The following is a 24,093-nucleotide window of genomic DNA, read 5'->3' as shown; positions in this document are numbered from 1 at the left end:
TTCCCCTTTTTCTCTTGAGGAAGGTTCTTCAGTGTTTTGTGCATAGCCGCTGACTGGTGATACAGTGCGGCAACTGCCCAAAGGCACCAGGGACAGTGGGGAGTGGCCCGGAGCTTTATCGTGTATGGCAAGTTTGTTTTACTGGCACAAAAGTCCTGCATAGATGGTTTTTGTGATTTAAAATTGGGAGAACCTAAAAAGTCTGGGCAAGAGGACAGAAGGAAAGGGGACAGAGCGAGAATGGCTAGAGTGGGGAAAGAGGATTTTAGGGGGGTTAGAGGGAGAAAGGACCAGGTAAGTTGTGGTCAGTAAGGAAAAAGGGAAGACATGGGATTTTAAGAAGCATTGCTCACGGGGCACCTGGGTGGCTCAGTGGGTTAAGCCGCTGCCTTCGGCTCAGGTCATGATCTCAGGGTCCTGGGATCGAGTCCCACATCGGGCTCTCTGCTCAGCAGGGAGTCTGCTTCCTTCTCTCTCTCTGCCTGCCTCTCAGTGTACTTGTAATTTCTCTCTGTCAAATAAATAAATAAAATCTTTAAAAAAAAAAAAAAAAAAAAAAAAAAAGCATTGCTCAAAGAAAGACTCTGAGTTAATTTGAAATTTCTTTTGGTTGCTGGACGATGCTTTCTTTGTCTGCCATAGTGTTAGAAAAATCATTTTACACTCCAGACTCTCTGTCTCAGTCTAGCTAGCTAACCAGTTAGCTAAGGTCTGCAATTGCCTTCCAGGAAAATGAGTGTTGGAAGAGGAAATCCTTTCATCCTTGCATTTTATCAGCCGTTTGACCTTGAGAAAGATAACACTTTTCTGAACTTCCATTTTTTTTTTTTTCCCCATTGGCAAACTAGGGTTAGTAATAGCATCTGCCTCGCGGAACAGAGGTTAGGATGAAGTGAAATCATGTTTATCGAAAGCTGTCTGCTCAGTGTTCGGCCTAGTGTGAGTACTAAATGAATGATCCTATCCCATTACTGTTTATGTTGGTCGATGGGAAAGATAAAACAGGATCCTCTTTTCTTCTAGGAAGCAATGACGTCTCCTGGCAAGCTGGCTGGGACCAAGAAGAGATCCTTGGGCTTGCGGACTTAGAGGGATGAGAATCCAATCATTCTACTCCCGCAGTGGTTCTTGTCGTCTGTAGACACAGCATCTTTCTATTTCTAGCTACTAACATGTCATACTTTCTCTAAGTAGTGGTTTCTTTCTTTCTTTTTTTTTTTTTTTAAGATTTTATTTACTCATTTATCTGACAGAGAGAGAGAGAAAGAGCACAGCAGGGAGAGCAGCAGGCAGAGGGAGAGGGGGTGGGGGAAACAGACTCCCCACTGAGAGAGGAGCCTGACTTGGGGCTCGATCTCAGGACCCTTGGATCATGACCTGGGCCGAAGGCAGACACTTAATCAACTGAGCCCCTCAGGAGCCCGCCCCTACTCCCAAGTAGTAGTTTCTTATGGTAAGCCTTTCATATAATTTTAACATTTTTCTGTATCTCATTTGCTAAGTTTGTTTGTTTTCCTTTTCTCTCCCACATTCTATCTTGTTTGCTTGTTTCCACTCAATCCTATTTCTAAGAAGAGTTGAGGATTGCAAAGCTTCTCTGAACTTGAATTTAAGTGATGAAAATAAGCTTACCATCCCATCCCTTTCTCTCAGAACCGTCGCCCCTCCTGCAGCCTAACCCCTTGCCTCCTGCATTTCGCCCAAGAATGACTTGCTCCTCAAGATCTCAGCTCTCACCTCCAGAGGGGAAAGGATAGAGCCCGTTAATCAATAATATCTTTTTTTTTTCATGTGGAATCAAAAACAGTAACATCAAACCACACTCCGTCAACAGCTAGTTGTAATCATAAGACCAATACAACTTGCAATTCAGACAAACACTGAAGCAAAAAGCTCTTTGAGCCAGAGGGGTCCAGAGGGACACTGCTTCCTTTCTCGTGGTGTTCTTCTACTTTTTCCTAATGCTCACTCTTTGTTGTCTTATGGGGCTCTGCCCTCTCATACCATTTTCAGAGTCTCAGTGTTCTTAATCTGTGGGCTGAGGTTACTAGGGCAAAAGTTCACTGCTGGAATCCACAGATGATTTCAAGGGGAAAAGACCCTTTAAGACTCTCTTGGCTGGGTCCATATGGTTAAACATCCAACTCAGGTCATGATCTCAGGGTCATGAGACCGAGCCCCTACTTGGGCTCTGTGCTCAGCGCGGAGCTGCTTGCCCATTCTCTCTTCCTTTCCCTCCCCCTCTGCCCTTCCCTAGGGTGCACACACATGCACATACACACACTCTCTCTCTCTAAATTAAATAAAAATTAAATATATATTTTTAAAAAGTATCTTTTTTTTTAAAAAAAAAGATCTTATTTATTTGACAGACAGAGATCACAAGTAGTCAGAGAAACAGGCAGAGAGAGAGGAGAAAGCAGGCTCCCTGCTGAGCAGAGAGCCCGATGTGGGGCTCAATCCCAGGACCCTGGGATCATGACCTGAGCCGAAGGCAGAGGTTTTAACCCACTGAGCCACCCAGGTGCCCCTTAAAAAGTATCTTATAGGGTTGTGTGTATCTGTGTGTGTGTGGGTTCATGTATTCATATGTACAAGCAGATGCGTTTTTTAGGAAAAGGGTCATATTTGTAAAATTCCAAAGACCCCTCCAAAATTACTAAAAATGTGTAGGACTTCAGTGGTTTCTTTAAACACTTAATTCCTTTTGTTTTGTTTTGTTCCTGCTTCTTTCATTGCACTTTTTTTCTTTATACACTAACAAGTCTTTCCAGGCATTACAGATCTCAAAGAACTATTTCTCCCTTATTCACTATCATTTGAGAGGATGACCTCCCAGTTTGGGCCTAGGTAGTAGACATTTCAATTAAAATGATGGTTTCAAACAATGAGGATGCATGGTGACACAAAAGATAATTCATTTGGCTCTTGCTGTCTAGAAACTTATAACAGGAAGATAGACATATTTAAAAAAAAAAAAAAAAAAGCTCCTCAACACCACCATCACAGAAATCCAGAAACATATATATGGGCCATTAAGGGGGGAAAACTGATAAGTTTTTAAATCTTTTTGGGAGAGTTAGGATAGACCTGTTGAAATAGGTGATGTTCAAATGTATCTTGAGGGGTGCCTGGCTGGCTCCATAGAGTGGATGGCTCTTTTTTTTTTTTTTTTTTTGAAGATTTTATTTATTTATTTGACAGAGATCACAAGTAGGCAGAGAGGCAGGCAGAGAGAGAGAGTGGAGGAATCAGGCTCCCCGCTGAGCAGAGAGCCCGATGTGGGGCTCAATCCCAGGACCCTGGGATCATGACCTGAGCCGAAGGCAGAGGCTTTAACCCACGGAGCCACCCAGGCACCCCCAGTGGACAGCTCTTGATCTTGGGGTTGTAAGTTCAAGCCCCATGTTGGGTGTAGAGATGACTTAAAAAAAAGTCTTTAAAAAAATGTATCTTGAAAGACCTTGGGGAATTTTTATAGGGAGATCAAGTGGGAATGAACATTTTTGGCAGGAATGAGAGCAATGGTTAATTTGGGTATATGTGGGACCCGAGGTAAATGAGTAAGTATGAGGGGGTCTGTGACTGGTAGGAGATGTTGGAAGTAGGTGAACTGTTCCAGGTGAATGACTTGGGATTCTAGGTAGAATCATGTGTGTGTATCTGTGTTTCTATATATGTATATATGTATATATAGGCACACACACAAATCTAAAGAAAATGTACTTCTGCTCGGTTGCCAAGAACTTCCAGGGTGTGAGATGTGAGGAGGTATAGGGTGTACAGACAGAAACCATTTGGAAACTGAGTGATCCAGCATCTGAGCCCTCAGGTCCAATGGAGAGCTAGGGGGACAGTTCCCTTAGCCATAATTAAGAACTCAAGTCTACCAAGGGAAAGAAGACAAAGCTGCTATAAACACCATTGAATGCTATGAACACTTTAAAAGCCATCAATGAATGTAGAGCCTTAAACACTTCTCAGTATGCTTATTTAAACCAGGGACTTTTGGCTTCTTTTATCAAGAAGTATCTTGGGTTTTGTGAAGACAATTGTGCAGAGCGCACAGTTTAGGTCATGCAATTATGTTCTAAATGAAATTCTATTATTCGCTTGCACAGGTTCGAAGTAAAATGACTATTTTTGAAAAGGTGACCTTCACATAATTCTTTTGCATTTTCACAGCATGTTCATGGACACTTTATTCTAAGGACATCTTTAGTGCCTTGGCAAACAGGCCTACGTAGTATTTTCACCGATAAACGCATTACTGATGGCAGAGCCTATAGACCAAAGAAGGCAAGACTAAACATTGTAAAGCTATTTGTAAGTTATGGCTCTCTGGGAAAGAACCATACATTTGTATCCTTTGCCTTAGGCTGCTTGGAGACCGTTCAGCTGTCAAATAAGGTTTCTAAATGGGCTTTTAATTTACTGTATGTATCACAACCTGAGGATAATGTTGCAAATATCTGAGAATTGGCTTGTGGAAGAAGCTAAATTTGACAGCTTTCACATTAAAGAGGCCATATTTGATTCATTGTTTTACTTTGCAGAACTCAAGTATTTTTAAGGAGGTGCTGGGATAATATATTTGATTTAATTATGGGGAGTAGAGTTAACTAGGGAAAAGAGTTTTGGTCTGAAAATGACTTCTATTCAGATAAAAGGGCTTTGGCCCTTTTTCCATGGGGGGAGAAAAAGGGAAGAAAATGTATAGGCTGTTGTTTTGTTTTTGTTTTGTTTTGTTTTCTCTGCCAAGTCCTATCTACTAGTTACCTTTCTTGATGACTTGCTTCTTCCCATTATTACCTTGCTTCTTCCCATTATTACCCTTGATGATTTTGTCTAAATGTGCTGCTAATATAAAAGTTTAAATCAAGAAACACCAGGGATTTGTAGGCAGGAGGATACATAATGTATTACAGGTATAATCACAGAGCATAGGATTTGCCAGGAGTGAGGGGAGGTTTTTGAAGAAGCATCCACCTGAAAATTGCACTCCTCTTACCAACACCTACAGCAGTCTGTGGTGATCATGACCAACAGAGCCACAGAGAGAGGAGCCCCTGTGGGAGACGTCCCCAAAAGGTGCATTTGCAGATGGGAGTAAGTAGACAGAGACCCTCTCAGAGTCTAGCCCTGTAGGACTCTGGACATACCGGATACAGACTTTTTCCAGAAAAACTGAACTGTGTTAACAATAGCTGAAAAGTATTTCTTCATAGTTGGTATATTATCCCTAACACGATGATGTGATACGCTCAGGGCAGTCCAGTTCAGGACACAGAAGAAGTGAAGCAGAAAATAAAGATCATAAGGTCAGGACAGATGAAGCCCTGGGCAGAATCTTCCTCCAAGCCTTTCTCCTTGCAGACCAGGAACATCCAGCGTGTGCACTTGTTTGAAACTCGCTTAGGTAGATTTCTCTATAAGCTATCGATATTTGCTTGGATAGTGGGTTGAAGAAAAGATCTTAGCCACCCACAGTGGAATTTCTGTTGAAGAGAAGTGTCTTTCTTTAGGGAAATCATTTGTGCAGTGGCTCGGGGTTAGAGATGAGAGCATGGAGGCAAAGGAAGAGATGGGGGGTGTTTGGGGGTTGGGAATGCACCGGGGTCTGGAGAGAAGGGAGACAAAAGAAGAGGAGAAACAGAGACATGGTTGAAGGGGACACATGCCAAACAACACTTCAGAATAGATACTCTTAATGCTCGATTTGAAATTTTCACGACACATCTCATCCTGGCTCAGGAAGACAGTCGATACAGTTAGCTGGGTACCCCGAGGCTTGGTGCAGTTGCTAAGACAGCTCTCTTTTTGGCCATTGGAGCCATATGCAAATAATAGGAGAATAAAAATATGTGCAAGTGTCTGACATCTGTTCTTCACCCCTTTAAGCAGAGTTTTAAGATGTTAAACTGTTAATCAGAATGTTAATATACATATCGTGTCTAGGGCCTTACCAGAATTAAACAATAGTTAGACACTGTTTGCAACTGTGCTTTTCTACTTATTTTCATTTTTTGATAACTCATTAGAAATTTTGTCTAGACTATTTAAAAAGTAATTCTACCTGTGGGTTTAAAGTATCTTTGTCCTACCTTATATGGCAAGTTATGATTATTATTATTTAAAAGGCAATTTATTATTCCAATTTGGCAAATTGTCATAACCAACTAACTCTGGATACTGGCACTCTACTGTGATTTCTAGAGCCTTACATATCTTTTGCGTATATGTTGTTAGCTAAAAACATTTTGACCAGAAATCTTACCAGTTAGAAATTTAACTCTTTTCAAAGGTTTCTCTTATTTAAATGTGAAATCACAACTTCAACTTTTATCTAGGGACTACTTATCTAAAAACAGTCTTTTTTTTTTAAAAAGATTTTATTTATTTATTTGACAGAGAGAGATCACAAGTAGGCAGAGGCAGGCAGAAAGAGAGAGAGGGAAGCAGGCCCCCTGCTGAGCAGAGAGCCCAATGCAGGACTCGATCCCAGGACCCTGAGATCATGACCTGAGCCAAAGGCAGCAGCTTAACCCACTGAGCCACCCAGGCGCCCCTAAAAACAGTTATTTAAATTGTGGAGAAACCTAGTCTCATAAAATTGTAGGATATGACATAGGTCAAAATATTACCAACTTTTCCGATCAAACTTAGTATCAGCAGCATTATTGCCCTGTATATTAGAAGAACCCTAGTTGCTAGTTAAGAAAAAAGTTTTCTCTAAAGACAAAGATGCTGTCGATGCTAGTTCAAAAGGATGTTAAGCAGTTGGTGTGTGGCATCTGATGCCTGAACACATTTTAAATGTGAGTCTAACAAATAAAATTAATCCAAATAGTCATTTTTTAAAATGTAATCAAATCAGGGCCTCTTGGTGTGAGCGTGAGCACTCACACACACACACACATACACACACACTTTTATTTCTCTCTTCTTACTCCAATCTCGAATTCCCTGGGCATGTTTGTCTTGTATCTCTGCCCACCTTAATCCCATTTCTCCAGCATTCTGTTCAGCAGTCCTCTATTACCATGAGGTTGTCCCCAATACCAATTTCGCATTCACTTTGAATTCAGAGTTTCCCAGCTCTCAACACTGAAAGAAAATGTTTATATGTGAAAAAAAAATTAAGTTCGTCTTCAGTGCTTATGTGGAAATTATTTACTTAAAATGCTTATTTCTTGAATTTTCATTCTATGATGGTATTTGTGCAATTCCATACCTTTCGATTTTTGCTGGAACAGAAAGCATAAAAAAGAGCTCTTATAAACATTAATATTTTATTGCCATGGTACATCAGAATCTTGAAAAACAGTCATTTGACCTATCAGATGAAATATGAAGGTAAATTAACTATGGAAGTCAGGAAAACCGTCTTTTGGACAGACCATTTCTGGGAAACAGCGATGGTGCAGACCTGCCCCCGGGACACTGTAGTCCCTCCAGAGAATCCCTTCCAGCAGGAGTGATGATACTGGCTGGCTGCTTCCAAGGGCTCTGCAAGGCTACAAAGAGAAAAAAGGATATGAGCTAGAATTTTAAAGTTTTGGCTCAAGGCATGGTCAGAGGATCAGGATTATTTTAGAATAATTTATCTTTTATTACCACCGGGGTATCATAGCTAAAATAAGACCAGAGACTTCCCAGTGATTAAGGAAGTTGACCTTAAAGCTTCCCTGGATCGCTTGTCTGTGGTTGGGAAAGAAGAAGACCACGACAGGGACTGGGCAGGGGGCATTTGTGTCAGTGTGGATGGTGCTGAACATGGTGGTCCGTCCCTACTGGGCCTCTTTTGCCAGCACAGTAGCCCTTCCCTTGTCTGGGAAGCTGGTTCTGCCTCACCTGGAAGCCTGCAAAGGTGAAGCTGTCTCCCCCTCCTGGCCAACTTCGACACTTTCTTGTTTTTCCAAATTTACAGTTAGGTCCCAGCATGCCCTAGGGGAACAAATCCAGAGCGTGACTTGAGAGAGCCGGCATAAAAAAATTGGCAAGACTTCGGCAAGTCCTGTAGGTAACCCAAGAGGTAAGGCGAGGGGGCGTAGGGATTGATACTAATGGTCGTAGACAGGGAGGAATGGACCTGGTTTGGGGAGTCTCTCATTCTCCCCACAGCTGGGCACCTTGGCTGTGGAAAACTCACACCTGAGTCCCTCCCTTGGAGTTGATCTCTGCTGAAGGGACTTCTTGGGGCAGCCTGCATCCAAGGACTGGCCAGCTCAGGGACACGTAGACCTTGCTCCTTTCTTAATTCACTGCAAGCATTAACTCAGGAAAGCCCAGTCTCGCTCTTAAGTGCCGGTGGCATTGGCCAAGGCTTCTGTGGCTCCTGCCTTACAGTTTAGCGTTTCCCTCAGTTTCATTCTGCTTCTGTTGCTCCCTCAGTGTTATTGTGAGAGCACCGCTCTAGAAGCTTCCTGTGTACAAGCTGCAGCCTAGAATCTGGATGGTTCTCGAAGCAGACCTGAGACAGCTGTGGCCAGGACTGATCCACAGAAACGGACTCTACAGTGCAATATTGGACCTGAGTCCTGGGCTGCTGGCTGGCAGGAAAAAACCCAGCCTCCTCTCACAGGAGACACAGTTGGTGAGCCCTTTGGCTGGTTAAGGTATTGCAATTGTGAAGACTCAGTGGTAACAAATTGTTACGGAAATGTACTCGTGGATGTGGATGCGTTATCTCAAGAGACAGGAGAAAAATAATCATCATAAAAGCTGTGGAATGTGATGGCCAATGGCCCTGAGTAGTGGCCGAGGATACATTAGCGAAAACACAAAGAACAGCTGAGGGTGATTAATCACCCCCCTAAAGGCAGCAGGTGTTCACGGAAGCCTGTGAAGCAACTCAGCCTTCTGTTACCGCGAGGCAGGGAAAGCTAAGGATCCGGCTCAGGACGTCATTGCAAGAGTAGCAAAGCTGTAGAGACGCAAGAGACGCCCATCCCCAGCAGGTGTGCCTCTCAAGGTCGGGGCTGCCACAGGGCAGCATGGGGCCCAGAGACGGGTCTTTGGTGCACTGAAGCACCTTACGTATCTGAACCGTCCGAGTCTGCAGGAGGGACCCACTCCCCGTGAGAGGCCCGTGCCCTGCTCTTGTTCTGACGATGACACACAGGCCTCTGACTTGGGGGATCACAAGCAGTCCACTCAGGATGTAACCCCACCTCTGCTACCAGCAACCAGATCAAGCGCTCGAGTTGAGTCACGACCTAACTGGCCAGAAAATGCCAAAACTACTCAGGGAGGAAAGCCAAGTATACTTTCAAGAAACCATGGGACTTAGCCCACCCATACCGGCCGGAGCTGGGAGACCATGGACTGGACCAGATTCTGAGGGTGCTGGGCCCAGGAATAGAGCGTCAAGTCGAGGAAGGGGTAGTTTTTCACTCTGTGACACGGGAGTGAACACCCTGACTGGGACCTGGGAGACGGCGCCAACGCCTTCTCAAGACAGCTCTCGGAAGCTTGAGAAAGGTAGCGGCTCACAGAAATGTGAGAACAGCTGAGACCAATGGTGGAAAAAGACGAGGCCCGGGCTTGAGGTGAGTGAGTGTCCTCGGCGGCTAGGTCACGTAAGAGCAGAAAACACCCGCCTGATCAAACTCGTGAAGGAAAACAAAACTGTGTTCCGTGAATGCCGGGGCCCCTGTCTTCTACCCTCGGTGACCCGACCTGTCACATTCTGAGCTGTCCTTATTAGTATATGGTTAATAGGTGGTTTTGGGTTGGTTTTTCACCACATGTGTGTCCTGAGGAAGAGAGTGGGACGGGGGCAGTGTGTTCCACCTCAGGTCCCATTCTGCATAGCCCCCCCCTTGCTCGGGGAAGGGGCTTTCCCCTCTGTCGCAAGGTGTGCCCGTCTCCTGGCTGGCGGCCAGGTCTGGTAGGGGGCTGGGCAGTCTCCAGACACAACCCGTCATGGGTGGTGGGTGGATGGGTACGCGGCTGAGCACGGGAGATGGGCGGCCTCGGTTCTGCACAGGCTCGGGCCCAGACCAGAGTCTTCCCGGCTTTCTTGATGCGCTCTCCTGCATCATGTTTCTGATCCTGTGAGCGGTACACCTGAAGCTCTCAACTCCTACCAGGCCAGAGTGTGGTTGAAGAATGGAGTATCTTGCTTTCTTTTTAGGCTCTGCATAGGTGACTTGCCTCTGTCTCCCAGCACTTGGGGGAGAAAGGAAACCCTCGGGGTGTACGTGAGCACATTCTGTATTTGGGAAGGAAAGACACAAACGTTACTTCAAAATATGATTGCGCCGTATCACAAAACTCCGTATTGTTTGTGGTGTGTGAGGTGAGAGAAAAATAGGAGAGCTGCTGAAATGGGTGACGTTGACTAGACCAGTCAGGACTATTTCCCGTCCACTTGGAAAATGGGTCTGCTTTGAAAATTTGTGGACTCTCGTTAAGTTCCACTGGGACAAGTTGCGTACATTTCCACTCCTGTATTTACCAAGCTGAGGAACACCTGCAGACTAGCAAATTTATCTTAGGACCCTAAGATCTTCCCATATTTACCAAGACTAACTCACATTAAATCACCCAAGGAAACCCGAACAGGCATCCTACGTTTGCCCCCTCACACAATTTGCTTTTCATTAAAAGCTACATGAAGAGGAGAAACTCAATTATTTTGAGATAAAAAGTTAGATTAGGTGGAACTCTGCATATTTGCCAGCCATCTGGTTCAGTCTCAAACACCCCAGGGATCCTGAACATATTTGCAACTGAAAAGAATTTGAACTTGAATGACTTTTAAATTGGGATGTAAAATGTGGCAACCCAGACTATGCACAGATCCTTAGCAAGAACTAATGAATACAACTATTTTGAGCCTTATGCTCTACCATGTTGTTTTTCCTTCAGAGAGAACTGAAAGGATGCAAACACTTGTGAATCTTGATTTAAAGACTCTTTCCCTAAAATTAAACCATGCCTGCAAAATTGATTTTAAATTAATCCATTAACTATCCAAACTGTATTTACCTCTGCTGAGAGACCTCAGCCTTTACCACCACAGACCCAGACCATAGGTGTCTCAGGATTATCATTTAATGATATCTCAAACCTTCTATACATATAGATGACAGTGAACAATTTCAAGACAGTTGACTCTAATTTTAAATCCCAGAGGGAGGATCTTAGGTCAATGAAAGAGAGCTTCAGGAGGAGTTGCTAAGTTGGGGAAAAATATTTTCAGTTCACAGGTTATTCATCTTAAATTCATCTTAAATCTTAAATCCACCAGTTCAGCCCATGAGAAAACTATAAGAACACATGGATGCATAAATGTATATTTTACTTGATTTTACAACTCTAACTGTAAAAACATCTTTGTTAGAAAGCTTGGTAATCTTTTTTGAAAAATATGTTGTTGGGGTGCCTAGGTGACTCAGTGGGTTAAAGCCTCTGTCTTCGGCTCAGGTCAGGATCCCAGGGTGCTGGGAGCGAGCCCCACATCTGGCTCTCTGCTCTGCGGGGAGCCTGCCTCCCCCTCTCTCTCTCTGCCTGCCTCTCTGCCTACTTGTGATCTCTGTCTGTCAAATAAATAAATAAAATCTTAAAAAAAAATACATTGTCAAGGATGAAATCATTGTGTCTATTAGAAATGTGGGTACAATTTACAGGGCTCAAATTTTGACTGTTGGGCAAGAACCGTTGAGGTCTTAAGCTGATCATTGCCAGATTGGAGATAACCTGCTTTGTACAGAACAGGGCATATAGGAGACTAAAAGGTACACATGGTCAACATCTGAGCTTGGGTCTTTGGACAAAATTGCTGTTTTGTATACTGAGCTTGAAAAGGAAATCACAGATGATGATGATGATGAGATGATGATGATACTGATGACAAATAAAGCATTTATCAATCACTTAGTAATGCCATAATTTAACATTTACTGAACACCTAGAAGTGCTTACGCACATTAGCTGATTTCATTAACAGATAATCTTTACCAGTGGAATACTGAGATGAATTTCTTTCTTTCATAACTGGGGGCACTCCTAAAAGGATGGCAGCAGATAAAAGATTAGGGTTGGGTAAAATATCCCAGGGCTTCTCGGAGACTGTTCACCTTGACTGAGCCCCAGAGTGGTGGCTGGTTAAGGGAGCAGCACCCCCACCCAGCTCTGGTGGACATTAAGGCAGGAGTTTGGCTGTGGCCATCTAGCAGATGTCATGAAGGTCCACTGGAGAGCATGACTGTTGCTTTAGTTCCCCTTCTACTCAGATCTCAGATCAGTAAGAAAAAAGCTAGGCAGTTCTCAGGCGCTGCTGCCTATCTTGGGGATGTAGGGAAATGTGTGGTGTTTGGAGTTGTTATAATGATTGGAAGGGAGGAAATCTCTGGCCGTGAGTGTCTCGAAGAGTGAGGGATGTTAAGTGTCCTGAGAAGTGAGATAATCCCACCCAGTCAAGAATTACTGTATCTGAAGTGCCCGTGACATTTCTTGAGAAGCAGGTCGTTCAGGCCATCTCTAAGAGATCTCAGATCTAAAAAAAAAAAAAAAAAAAAAAAAAGAGATCTCAGATCTGACATAAAGGATGATGCAGCGGGGAGGAGTCTATGGAATTAAATATGGAACGTTTTTTCCAGTTCTTTTCAGAAATGGTTGGGCTCCAATGCACTAACATCATAGCACGTTACTTTGTTAAATGATTTTTGTACAATAGAACTTGGTTGTGGAAACTCACGAAGTAGTTTCCTAGGCATGTAATTGGTTGATTACAGATAGTCGAGATCGTAAAGAAAACAGACTTTGTAAAATTGATATTTTTGATTATTTGCGTAGACATGAAGAACTTTCATAAACTCAAGTTAGTACTGTATACTTGTAAATGTTTCTTGAAGGCTTCTATATGGGAAGAGTCATTAAATGTTTACATATCAGAGGGGAGTAAGCTTTAATTCTATTTGCAGTGTTTTATGTATCCTTGTATTATTTCAAATAAGATTGGAGGGAGTTTATGCTCATTACGTGTCAAAATGGACTTGTACAGTCAAGCTTGAGCCAGTAAGAGGCAGGCGTTTCTCCAGACCAGTTGCCCCTGATTAGCTTTCATCCACGGACTCTTGGAAGCATAGGCTGCCGTCTCTGGACACTGTTAAGCTGTTTACTGGTTTGGTATTTCTTCTTTTTTTAAAAAGACTTTACTTATTTATTTGACAGAGTTCACAAGTAGGCAGAAAGGCAGGCAGAGAGAGAGGAGGGGAAGCAGGCTCCAACTCGGGGCTCGATCCCAGGACTCTGGGATCATGACTTGAGCCAAAGGCAGATGCTTAACCCACTGAGCCACCCAGATGCCCCCAGTTTGGTATTTCTGTTTCCAAAATACATCCTTAGGAGTGTTCTCCCACCAAACCCTCCAAACCCTCCAAACCCTGATGCCTCCACTTCCCTCCATGGAAGCTTTACTATGGAGTCAGCTCTCAGTGAATTTGTCAGATTTTGGTGACTTCCTTTATCTTTTGGTAGGAACTAACTGTTACAAGGTTAGTGTGCCTTTCTAATTAACGTTTGTTCTTTTTAATCCAGCCAGGTAATTGGTTATCATTCTTTTCTTTAAAATTTAGATTTAGTCTTGCCACTAGGGAACATACAAAATAGAACTTTATTCTTTCTTTTTGAATGGGAATTATTCTGATAGGAAGTCTTCATGTCTTTAGCCCCTAATCTTTCCTTTGTTTTGTCTAAAGCTAGGGAGGGAAGGTCTAGGCCTTTTCCCCTCTGCCAATGCCAGTCCACTGGCCTCTAAGCTCTGTATAAACCATGGAATTAAGGAAGCTGAAGGATGGCTAAAGGACATGTCATGCTAAATTAGCATCGAACTGCCTTGTTCATGGCTTACATTTGCCTCAGAGGGTTGTAGCAGACTCCAGTAGCTATACCAGACCCATAAGCCAATTAGGAAATCACCTACGGTTTTATTAATGGCATAGTGTACACATTTTATAATTTGTAGAATTGATTAATCAATTTATTTAGTATTTAAATAAAATTATAATGATCAAAATTTTATTAGAAATTATGACCTACTCACATGCGTAAGGGAAAATATGATACAATAAAACAAAATTTAACAGTGATTCCCGCATCCCCGGGTATATGGATTATGAGTGATCATCATTTTCTTGGGTGCTTATCTGTATTTTCTGGTATTTTTACTATAAATATGTATTATTTTGTGATAAAAACATTAATTTTCAATTTACATGTAGAGCACTATGCTAGCCTTTGCCGTGAAGTCTTATTAAAGTGATATTATATTGTCTGTGCTTTTGGAAACTTAAAATTTAGCATATTGACCAAGAGAATATGCAAATAAAAATTTAAATAATTATATATTAAAGAGTTATATAGTAACAAAATGAACAAACCAAAGATACTCCAAGATAATATGTAATGATGAGTGATAATGAACTTTATACCTTCAAATCTCATTTCATTATGAGAAAAAAGAAGTTGTAATGTTGGTACCTTTTTTCAGGTGAGGAAACTGAGGCCTGTTTCTCTATTTGACTTGTGAATCTGTGTATAGACTCTAACATGAGAAGAACTAATACCTACTGAGCTCTGGGCCAGGAGCTATTTTGGTCATTTGCCATGAGGTTAATTACGGTGCGGTGGTTAGGAGGGCAACTCTTTGAACCATCTGCTGTCTTTAAATCTTTATTTTGCTACTTCTAAGAAGCCCTGGATTTGGGCCAGTCATTTAACCTCTCTGGGCCTTTATTTTCTCCTTATAAAAATGTAGGTGATGATACATATATTATAGGGCTAAGTGGATTAAATAAACTGTGTACATAAAGTGCTTTTACTATAGTGTGGCATATTATGTTCGCTATTACCAAAATCTGCTAACCCAATCAAATTTTATAACCCTATGGGGCAGGAGCGCATAAGATCATTAATACTAATATCGCCACTTTTAGATGGGGATAGTGCATGATTTTCCCAGAATCAGTCGGCGGCAGAGCTAGATTCAAATAGCAGCACCCTCGCTCTGGCGTCTGTGCCTTTAACTCCTGAGCAGAACTCTGCCTTCAGATTATTAATAGCCCGATATCTTTCATTTGTTGAGTGAATTAGTGATACAGTACTAAGGAATGCCTGCCACGGAATAAGCCTGTTTTTGGAAAATGGCCGTGTTTCTATATTTTAATGTGTACTCTTAAGAGTTTTAGTAGAAAGTTGTCTCTGGTACTTGATAAGCTATTTTTATTGAACCATATGTCCTTACTCAGGGCACAGTTGCAGAGAATTCTTTCCCTTCTCTCCTTTATTTCCTGTATCTCTCTTAATTTTTGTGCCCTTCCATCCCTGAACCCCCAACCTGTTTTCTCCCTCACTGGCATGGTGTTGGCTTTCTTCCCCCCCCCCCTTTTTTTTTTTTTTTTTTTGGTCTGAGTGTCCATGTTTGTAAAGTTCATGGTGAACATGGATCTTTTTTTCTGAGATAGAACTGGAATCTCAGAAGCCATTGACTTCAGCATGGAGTTTTTCGTCCCCAGAATGTTCTCCACCGTTATTGCTCTAGTCTTTGACTAGCAGTACTGTAGATAGGATAGAGTTTGATTTCAGGATAACATATAAGTGGTTTCAAGTCCTTCTTTAGAAGGAGTGACAATCATAGGGCAGACAGGCAGAAAAATAGCTTGTTAGATACACATTTGCTGACACGGATGGGAACCATCACTAGAAGAAAAAGCAAGGCGAATGAATTAAATATTTATACTTGAAGGATAGTCTTAAGTTCAATAAATTCAAATGAATTATACTGATTTAAAAATCATTTATAATTATGAGCTATAAATAATCAGTTGAATCATGTATCCATTGAATGGCTTTGGTGTTTCATCTTAAATCTGTTAAGACTGGTGCTTCTCAGGGGCACCTGAGTGTCCCCGTCGGTTGGGGAGCCATCTCTTGGTTTCAGCTCAGGTCGTGGGATCAGCCAGCATCTGGCTCTGTGCTTCGTGCAGGCTCTCCTTGGGACTCTCTCTCCCCTGCTTGCTTTCTCTCTCTCTCTCTCTCTCTCTCTTTCAAATAAATAAATAAATCTTTAACTAAGATAAAAGGAAAAAAAAAAAAGGGCAGGTGCTTCTCAACCCTGGCCACATCTTAGAATTGACTGGGGTTGGGAGAGTGGTTTAAAAATTTCCAAAGTCCAGATTGCAGCCTTCAGCATCATCTAGGGAAACCTGTGTATCTCTGTGTCTTTTTCTAAAGTTCCCTAGGTGATTGCAGTGCACTGAATACAACAGCTTTAATAGATTACTGAATTTTCATGTGTATCGAACTGAAAGGTTGGCTTTTAAAAACTTTGTTTCTTCTTTTTAAAATAGATTGTATTAATTTATTTGAGAGAGAGAGAGAGCACAAGCAGGGGGAGAGGCAGAGGGACAAGTGGGTTAAGCCTCTGCCTTCGGCTCAGGTCATGATCTCAGGGTCCTGGGATCAAGCCCCACATCAGGCTCTCTGCTCAGCAGGGAACCTGCTTCCTCCTCTCTCTCTCCCTGCCTGCCTCTCTGCCTACTTGTGATCTCTCTCTCTGTCAAATAAATAAATAAAATCTTTGGAAAAAAAAAAAGAAGACTCCCCACTGAGCATAGAGCCCGATGCAGAAATCAACCCCAGGACCCTGGGAACATGACCTGAGCCAGATTCAGACACTTAACTGACTGAGCCGCTAGGTGCCCCTAAAAACATTATTTCTGTCAAAACAGTATTTTCTTCTCAGCCATTTGAAATTTGGCTCTCATCACAGGATTAAGCATCTTCCCATGGAATAAGGGTATTCAGTTTGGCAGAACTCAAACACAGGAAGAACCGCAAAGGACTTTATTTATCTTTTCTCCGGGCTCATGGCAATCATTACACTTGAATCTGTTTATTTATCAGAATAATAAGTGAGTGGTTCTGCAAGCTCCGTTTTAGATTCACACACAAGATTCTCTCAGCATCTTCAAAGAAGAGCCTTTTAAAGACTCTAAAACCTCAAACTCAATCGCTTTTTATCTTTTTCTGCTCTCTACATATGTATGAGTTTGGGTAGGCAGAATTTTCATTGATCAAAATCAAAAGGAGAAATATTTTACAACACACACATTTTTAAAACCCAGATATTTTAAGCAGGATGGGGAGCTGATGATTGGGGCTCTTTCTTAGAAAGAAAAACGATGGGCATTAAATCCTCCTGGAATTCTTCGGCTGTCCAAGAATCTTCTATTTGTTGTTAAAGCCAGTAGATTTTCACTGTTAGGTACTGGGGAATCTGAGCTTTCTCTCCACCATGGGAGTATCCCCCTAAATAAACAGAGCTCAGCCTGTAGTCAGACACCAACTAAATAAAGAGTCATCTTTTAATAGCCGAAGCCACTGATGCTGAACAGCCCCAGTGGACCGAGAGAAGCTGAGAAGGAAAATTGGTTGATTTCAAGAAAGACATGGAATCACCCTCTGGGCTGACCCGAGTTGATTCAGATGACGAGTGGCTATGGAGGTGACACTTTATTGGCTGGAAAGAAATATAGAGAAGATAAATAAGCTTTGTTTGCTTCTTAGTGAAAAGAATATGTGTGTAATGAATTTCCTCCATCAGATTGGGGTGTGTAGCCTGCTGACAGTTTCCTAAATACATCATCTACAGAGAAGTAAAGACTGTAGAGCCATCTTAAGCTGTGCCTCTAAGTAATTCTAAATAGAGAGCCCAAGAAATCGAGACATAAAAGAAAGATTCTTTTCTTATGTTTTTGTATCAGTTTCTTCTTAGTGCTTCCTTCTCTCCCTCATCCTACCCATAATCCTTTACTGTTTTTAGTCTCCTTGTGTATATGACCATCCCGGACAGGGACTGTTCTAGTCAAGAATTGTCTCAGGATTAAGGGTTATCACTTGGTAAGGAACTAAGAGCATCACATGTGAAAAGCTTCACTTATTTAAGCACTTTGAAATTCCATACAACTCTTTGATATTGGTACCAAGTGGGCTTTGTATTTGACCAGGCATTAGTCAGACATGAAATTTGCGGGCAAAGTCAAAGATGGTATCTTTCATCTCTGTTAGAACTTAAGCACTTAAATATTATTTAACTTCATATTTACTCTTGTTCTTTCGTCTCCAAGGCTGTTTGCTGTATTCCAAATAAGTATGGGAAAATTTTTAAAGTGTAGTTTAGTGTTTGAATGTCAATGGCTCAAACTGTTTTGGGTGTGTTTGCATTCAAGTCATTGTACCGGCTATAGATTCTTACACCCAAGAAGGGGTTTCTGTATGCCAGTGATCTCCAGAAAGTATTCTCCATGTTGAAAATTCAGGGAAGGTATATTCCTTGTTATTGGGGTATAAGGACTTTACTATGAAAATAAGGATCTTTCTTTTAATTCAGTGCTAATAATTGAGGTCATAAAGCATGTCAAGCATATTAATTTAACACCACAGATTTCTGGGATTGCTAACATGGTGAGCAAAATAAATGAAGATTTGAATCATATAAAAAGGAAAAAAAGCCAAAAGTTTGGGATATACTATGGGTGATTTAGCATTACCACAGATAGGCACTTTCCTCCCAACTTTGCAAAAATAGTAAGAAATGGAAATTTTGTTATGTTGTTTACAATTTGAACTGAAATGTATCAAAACAAGGATGGGTTAAATGTCTTTTCTTGAAATAATGTATATTTATAGAGTTTGACCAAAGATTAATAGCTAAGATTCTACAACTCAGACGAATCAAAAGATACTGGGGTAACACAAAATTGACTTTTAATGTTTGTTTACCAGTTCATTGTATCTTACAGAAAATGAAAACATTTTGTGGGGGGTAATACAGATTGGTTCTTCTCCTCAGATTTGTACTCAGTAGGTATTAAATGCCTTTAAATACTGGTTTTTCTTTTAATCAGGTGGTTTAATGACTTGAATTTCTCATTTCTTTTGTTGTACATCATTGCTGCTCTGGCAGTAGTGAGCTATGATACAGTTCACTTCTCAACACAACTCTGTCAGTTTTCCATTGATCATTCTTGATGCATTCTTTGTTGAAAACTGATAGGTAATTCCCTTTTATTTCTCTCCTCCTTAGTGGTCAGCTACTCTATGGGACCACCGTATTCTTTGGAGCACTGATCTGAAGAAACCCAGTATGGCTGCCAGCAACCAAATTGGAATCTCCTTTGAGTCTACTTCTAATTGCCAAAATAATAAGCAACTACATTACTGCATAAAATAAAGCTTAAACATAGGTACCGGCCCCCTTTCTATGACAGAAGGTTCAAATTTACAAATACCATATTTGACTAAAGATTACCATGATAAAATATGGCAGCAGTCATTTAAAGATGGTTTCCAGTGTTAATATGACTTATTTTCATTCCCATTCCCTCTTTCCATGCAAATCATTTCTTTTGGTTGGTGTTCTCAAATGTAGGTATCTCATTGAAATTTGCAAGTCAACTTTGTTCCTTGTATGGGCCACGATTGTTAATTATGGACAAAATGGTCAAAACAAAATTTCCTAATTGAGACTCCCACCTCATCCCTCTGGTACTCTTGAAACCCAAGTCTGAGGAGTAATTTCTGAATTCATCAGTGCTATACTGACTTTCTTTTAGGAGTTATATGTATTAGGATAGCTTTTCTTTTTTAGAAATCCTCAGTGAGCTATCTTGGGGAATGAAGTAGGAAAAGAGACATTGATGGAAAAACTGTAAAATAAGAACATTTAAAAAACCCTCCTTCAGGAAGGAGTCCAAAGGAGGAAGGGGACTCTGATCCTTTGGGGGAAGTTAGGAGATAAAAATTCTGCCCAGCAGTATTCATTCTGTTAAGATTTTTTTTTTTAATAAGCATGGAAAAATGGTGTTCAATCAGTATAGATTTTAATTAGCTAACAGTCACTCCAGAGATTTTGAACAGCACCAATTCCAATACTAGTAAGTATTCAAAAGTTAATAAAGCCTACTATGCTTAATATTATAAAGGTAGAGTTCTGCAGCAATAACTGAAAATTATATACCTGCTTCAATAGAAATGTGTTCCCACTTGCATTTCCAAAAAAATTCTTGTAATGTGGGTCATAATCATTCACACATGGTCTCCCTCCAATATGCTACCCCCCATATTTGAGGTGTTAAAGTTGCTGTTTTGGAGATGGTCCCCTCTTTAAATGATGTATTCATCTTACCCTAGATCATTGGGGTATTTTTAATTTAGAAGTTTGAATGCTAGTTGTATCAGCTGTGTTTGAGTTAAATTTTACGACCTCTTTGGATTTATATTTTTGTACAATTTGCATATCCAACCTAATGTAAAAATGTGCATGCATACACTATCCTCTTTTAATATTGAAGCATCTGAAATTTCCCAGATATGCTTCGATAAAAGAAATGATCTACTTTTATTTACAATATTTTCTCTAGATAATGTATGGATATAATTATGGTTTCATGGACTTCCAATTGTTCTATACCTTCCACACATGTACCTCTATAGAGTAAATTTATTAGAATTATTACAGAGCTTTAAATGCAACCACAATCAATTCAGGAAACAGATTTATTTACTCATGTTCATGGGAGGAAAATCTACATAAAAACATTCATGAAAGCATACCAGCTATGTCATACTTGGATTATTATACTAAATCCCAGTTATTAGAACTCATTGTGAAACAATGGGAAACCATGAAATGTAATTTGAATACAAATATTGGTCCCTGTGGGGTCTCACAGTCATAAAAATATAGGAAAACAGAGCTTTATTTAATATTGGAGCTGCTAATGTCTAAAGTTGTTTTTCTAAAGCTGGCCTTACCCTTTCATTTAAAGCCCTGAAGATTTTAGTGTAAACTCTTTGATGGGAGGTTCTGCATTTCATTTAAGCCTAATGAAGGAAAGTGACATCACTGACCACGTTTTCTATTTGGAGGAAGGTTTAGAACGACTTTGTTCTCTTGTTTCCCCCCCACAGGCACCATTTGGGCTTTCTAGTATATACAAAGAAGAATAATGGGAATTTTGAAAGTTGGGTCTATATTTGGTTGTCTGTTGTTGGTTAGGCAAGTGTTGAGTTACTCATTTCTTTTGTGGTTTAAATTTCTTTCCTGTAAGGTAAATAAGAAGGAAATATTAAATAGCTTAAAGTTATTTTTATAGGACAATATATTTCATAGGCTAACATAAAATCAAGCTGCTAAATTTTACAATTTTTCTGTCCAGCAGTTTATCTATATAACTGCCCTGAGTAGATGCTAATGCTGCTTAGCAGACGGCCCTTAGAATTTAAATATAACTCGGTAAAGCTACTCAAAAGATTTAATGATTTTCTCAGGTACCTGTCATTTCAATTAAAAGAAGATAGGAGTCTCTCATTGGTTAAATATTATCTGCTCATTTATGTTTCATACTTCATATAAATGGGGTTATTAAGGAGTTTTAACTGTGCTTGTCACTATGCATTGGAGTCCATATAAATTTCTTTCTTTCTTTCTTTCTTTTTTTTTTTGGTCAAAAAGGCAGGATTTTAAAGACTAAAACGTTCTGTTTATTGGAGACTTGAAATAACATATTTTAGAAAAGTGTAGATTGTTCCCTTGTGAAACTGAGTTTTGTGCAACCCCTCGGAATCTCAGTTTCTGTAAAGAAGCCTGTATTTCAAATCCGTTGCTCTAATCTGTAGATTGTAGTGCATTTCAAAATTGTACAAATGTGTAAAATTTGTGCTTGTGGAAGCTGCTGCTCTGAGTAGCTGCACTTTCCTTAACGTCACCCTCGCAACCCTCAAGCTATTGCGTGCCCCATTCATGAAAGGGTACTTCACCGGGATGATGTAGCCTAAACAATTTGGCTCTAAAGCCTCCTTATCTAACGCTTCCCTTAAAATTATATTAATTTATAATATATATTGAATGATAGCTTTACAAAAACAAATTCATGAATTGGTCTTTATGAAAATGACTCTTTCCAGTAAGTAAAAAAGGGTTATCACAGTTTTGGTAACTTGCACGAGTTCGTATTGAAAAAACAAACAAACAAACAAAAACCAAACCCAAACAAAAAAAACCAAAAAACCTTTCACATGTTCTTAATGACTTTAAAACTGATGTGCTCTAGGGGCACACTCAGTTGTATGCTCTGAAGCAGTAGACACCATACAGCTTATGCTTTTTATCTGGGAACCCCACGAAGCGCACGGCAGCCTCCGTGGGACTGCAGCGCCTCCTCGGCCGAGAGATGGGGTAGCGGACGCTGCCATCCGCCAGCCAGCCCGCATCGCAGCGGTCGTATCCCAGAAGTTTCCAGGCTGCGAAGATCTGGCCCACTTTTGCAATCTGAGCACCGTCGTTGAGACAAGCTTGCACCGCTTCGTCGTAGGTCAGCTTGGTGGGGTGGATCAGGTAGTAAAACCGGCCTGCGGAGAGAAGGGGAGAGAGTCATGCGTCGGTCTGCTGCTGAACTGCCCAGAGATGGAAGCAGCCCAAACGGAAGTGTTCCCCATGGAAGGGGGAGATAGAGCGATGCAGGGTTGTGGGTTAAACGTAGCGCCCCCCGGGTCATTCTCCATTAAATTAGTTTTTTCCTTGTCCCTTAATATGAGTTCAGACGTGCCCTTTTAGAGCTTTGAAACCGAGAAGGGAAATGACAGATGCACTTTCTGTTAGCTAATTAGTGACTAAAAGGGCCCTTCTGTAGCACCACAGAAGACAGAATTCCATGTTAAAAGGAAGAGCTATTTAAATTCTAGCTGTACAAGACTGAACCCTAGCACAAGTTTCTGGAGAGGCAAAATTTGAATGTGAAAAGATCAAAAAACATTCCTGACATAAAAGTCCATTTAAAAAAAAATCAAAAGCCCTCAAGTCCTTTTCATTACAGGTATCAATAAGACATTATTCTGATTCAAAGACTACAGTATGAAAATGCAAAAAATACAGGAAGTCACTTGCCATAAATAATGCGAACTCAGAATGTGAACCAAGTCTGTTCAGTTACTAGCAAAGAGGATGAATTTATGTATTCAATGGGAGCTCTGACACCTAACCATTTCTTGATTGCACAAGAAAGAGCGGATTAATCTTAGCCACTCATTGAATAAAGTTAATTACTGAAATACCTTCAGTGTATATTAAATATGCATACAATGTATAAAGTAGGACATCAATTGGCTGAAATGCTACGCGGAAGATTTTCTCAGACTTTGAGTCTCAGTGGAATATAATCAGACTCTCTTACCTGATTACACATTGTAGTGGGACATCTCCTCGCCCTCCATTACATATAACTTCCTGCAGTATAAATTAATGCTTGCCTGTTCTTTCGGGTGAGACTAAGACAGTGTGATTTGGAGGAAAGGTGGAGGCCACCAGAGCATGAGTTAGAAGGTTGACTCTGTCATCTATACCAGAAGTCCACACACTACTGCACACGGGTCACCAGAAGTTGTATTGAAACACAGGCATACCCTTCCTTTTCATACTATCTGTGGCTGTTTTGCATTACAACGTATAAAACTACACTGAGTAGTTACAACAAGACTGTGTGGCCCACAAAAGCCAAAAATATTTATCTGGCCCTTTAGAGAAAGTTGGTTCATCCCTGATCCCTCGCTGTTTTTCCCAAAGCATGTTGCCAGGGAACTAACATAGAAAATGATGGGGCCAGGGTTTGCTTTATGGACGTGTGACCTGTGCAGTTACACAGGGCTCCATGTATGTTGAATGTACTTCTGTCACCATATTAAAATGCATAATTTTTGAACATAATTATGACCATAAATTTTGAAAATAATTATGAACATGAATTTTGAGCATAAATTTTGAACCCACATTTTCATTCTGCACTAGGTCCCACAAATTGTGTAGCTGGTTCTAGATGGGGAAGACTGGGTTGGGAGTTACACTGAAGGCAACAGACTTACCATCAACAACACAGAAACAACCCGTGTATCTCTTCTGCTTTCGTCTCCAGTGTCATTGCTACTTTTTTTGTTTCTTATTGTTGTCGGGCTTTTGTTTTTGTTTTGCAAAGTCCTCTTTACTCTGAGCTCTCTCATTATTGTGAGTTTTACTGATCAACTATGAAC

At 40.9% G+C, this 24,093-nt stretch overlaps 1 protein-coding gene across 4 annotated transcripts in view; it reads right to left on the bottom strand.

Moving 5' to 3' along the window:
* Positions 1-20,554: 20,554 nt before the first annotated feature.
* The window catches only part of HAPLN1 (hyaluronan and proteoglycan link protein 1), a 77,274-nt gene continuing 73,735 nt past the window's right edge, over positions 20,555-24,093 (bottom strand). For all 4 annotated transcript variants that reach the window (XM_082724691.1, XM_082724688.1, XM_082724690.1 and 1 more), the window contains one exon: positions 20,555-22,422. In XM_082724691.1, the coding sequence (XP_082580817.1) occupies positions 22,133-22,422 (290 nt within the window). In that variant the 3' untranslated portion in view covers positions 20,555-22,132. The remainder of the gene's footprint in view (positions 22,423-24,093) is intronic.

This window comes from Mustela nivalis (assembly GCF_964662115.1).
Source record: "Mustela nivalis genome assembly, chromosome: 3".
NCBI lineage: Eukaryota > Metazoa > Chordata > Mammalia > Carnivora > Mustelidae > Mustela > Mustela nivalis.
Note: the sequence above shows the minus strand (reverse complement) of the source record. Positions and strands in the feature narration are given on the sequence as shown.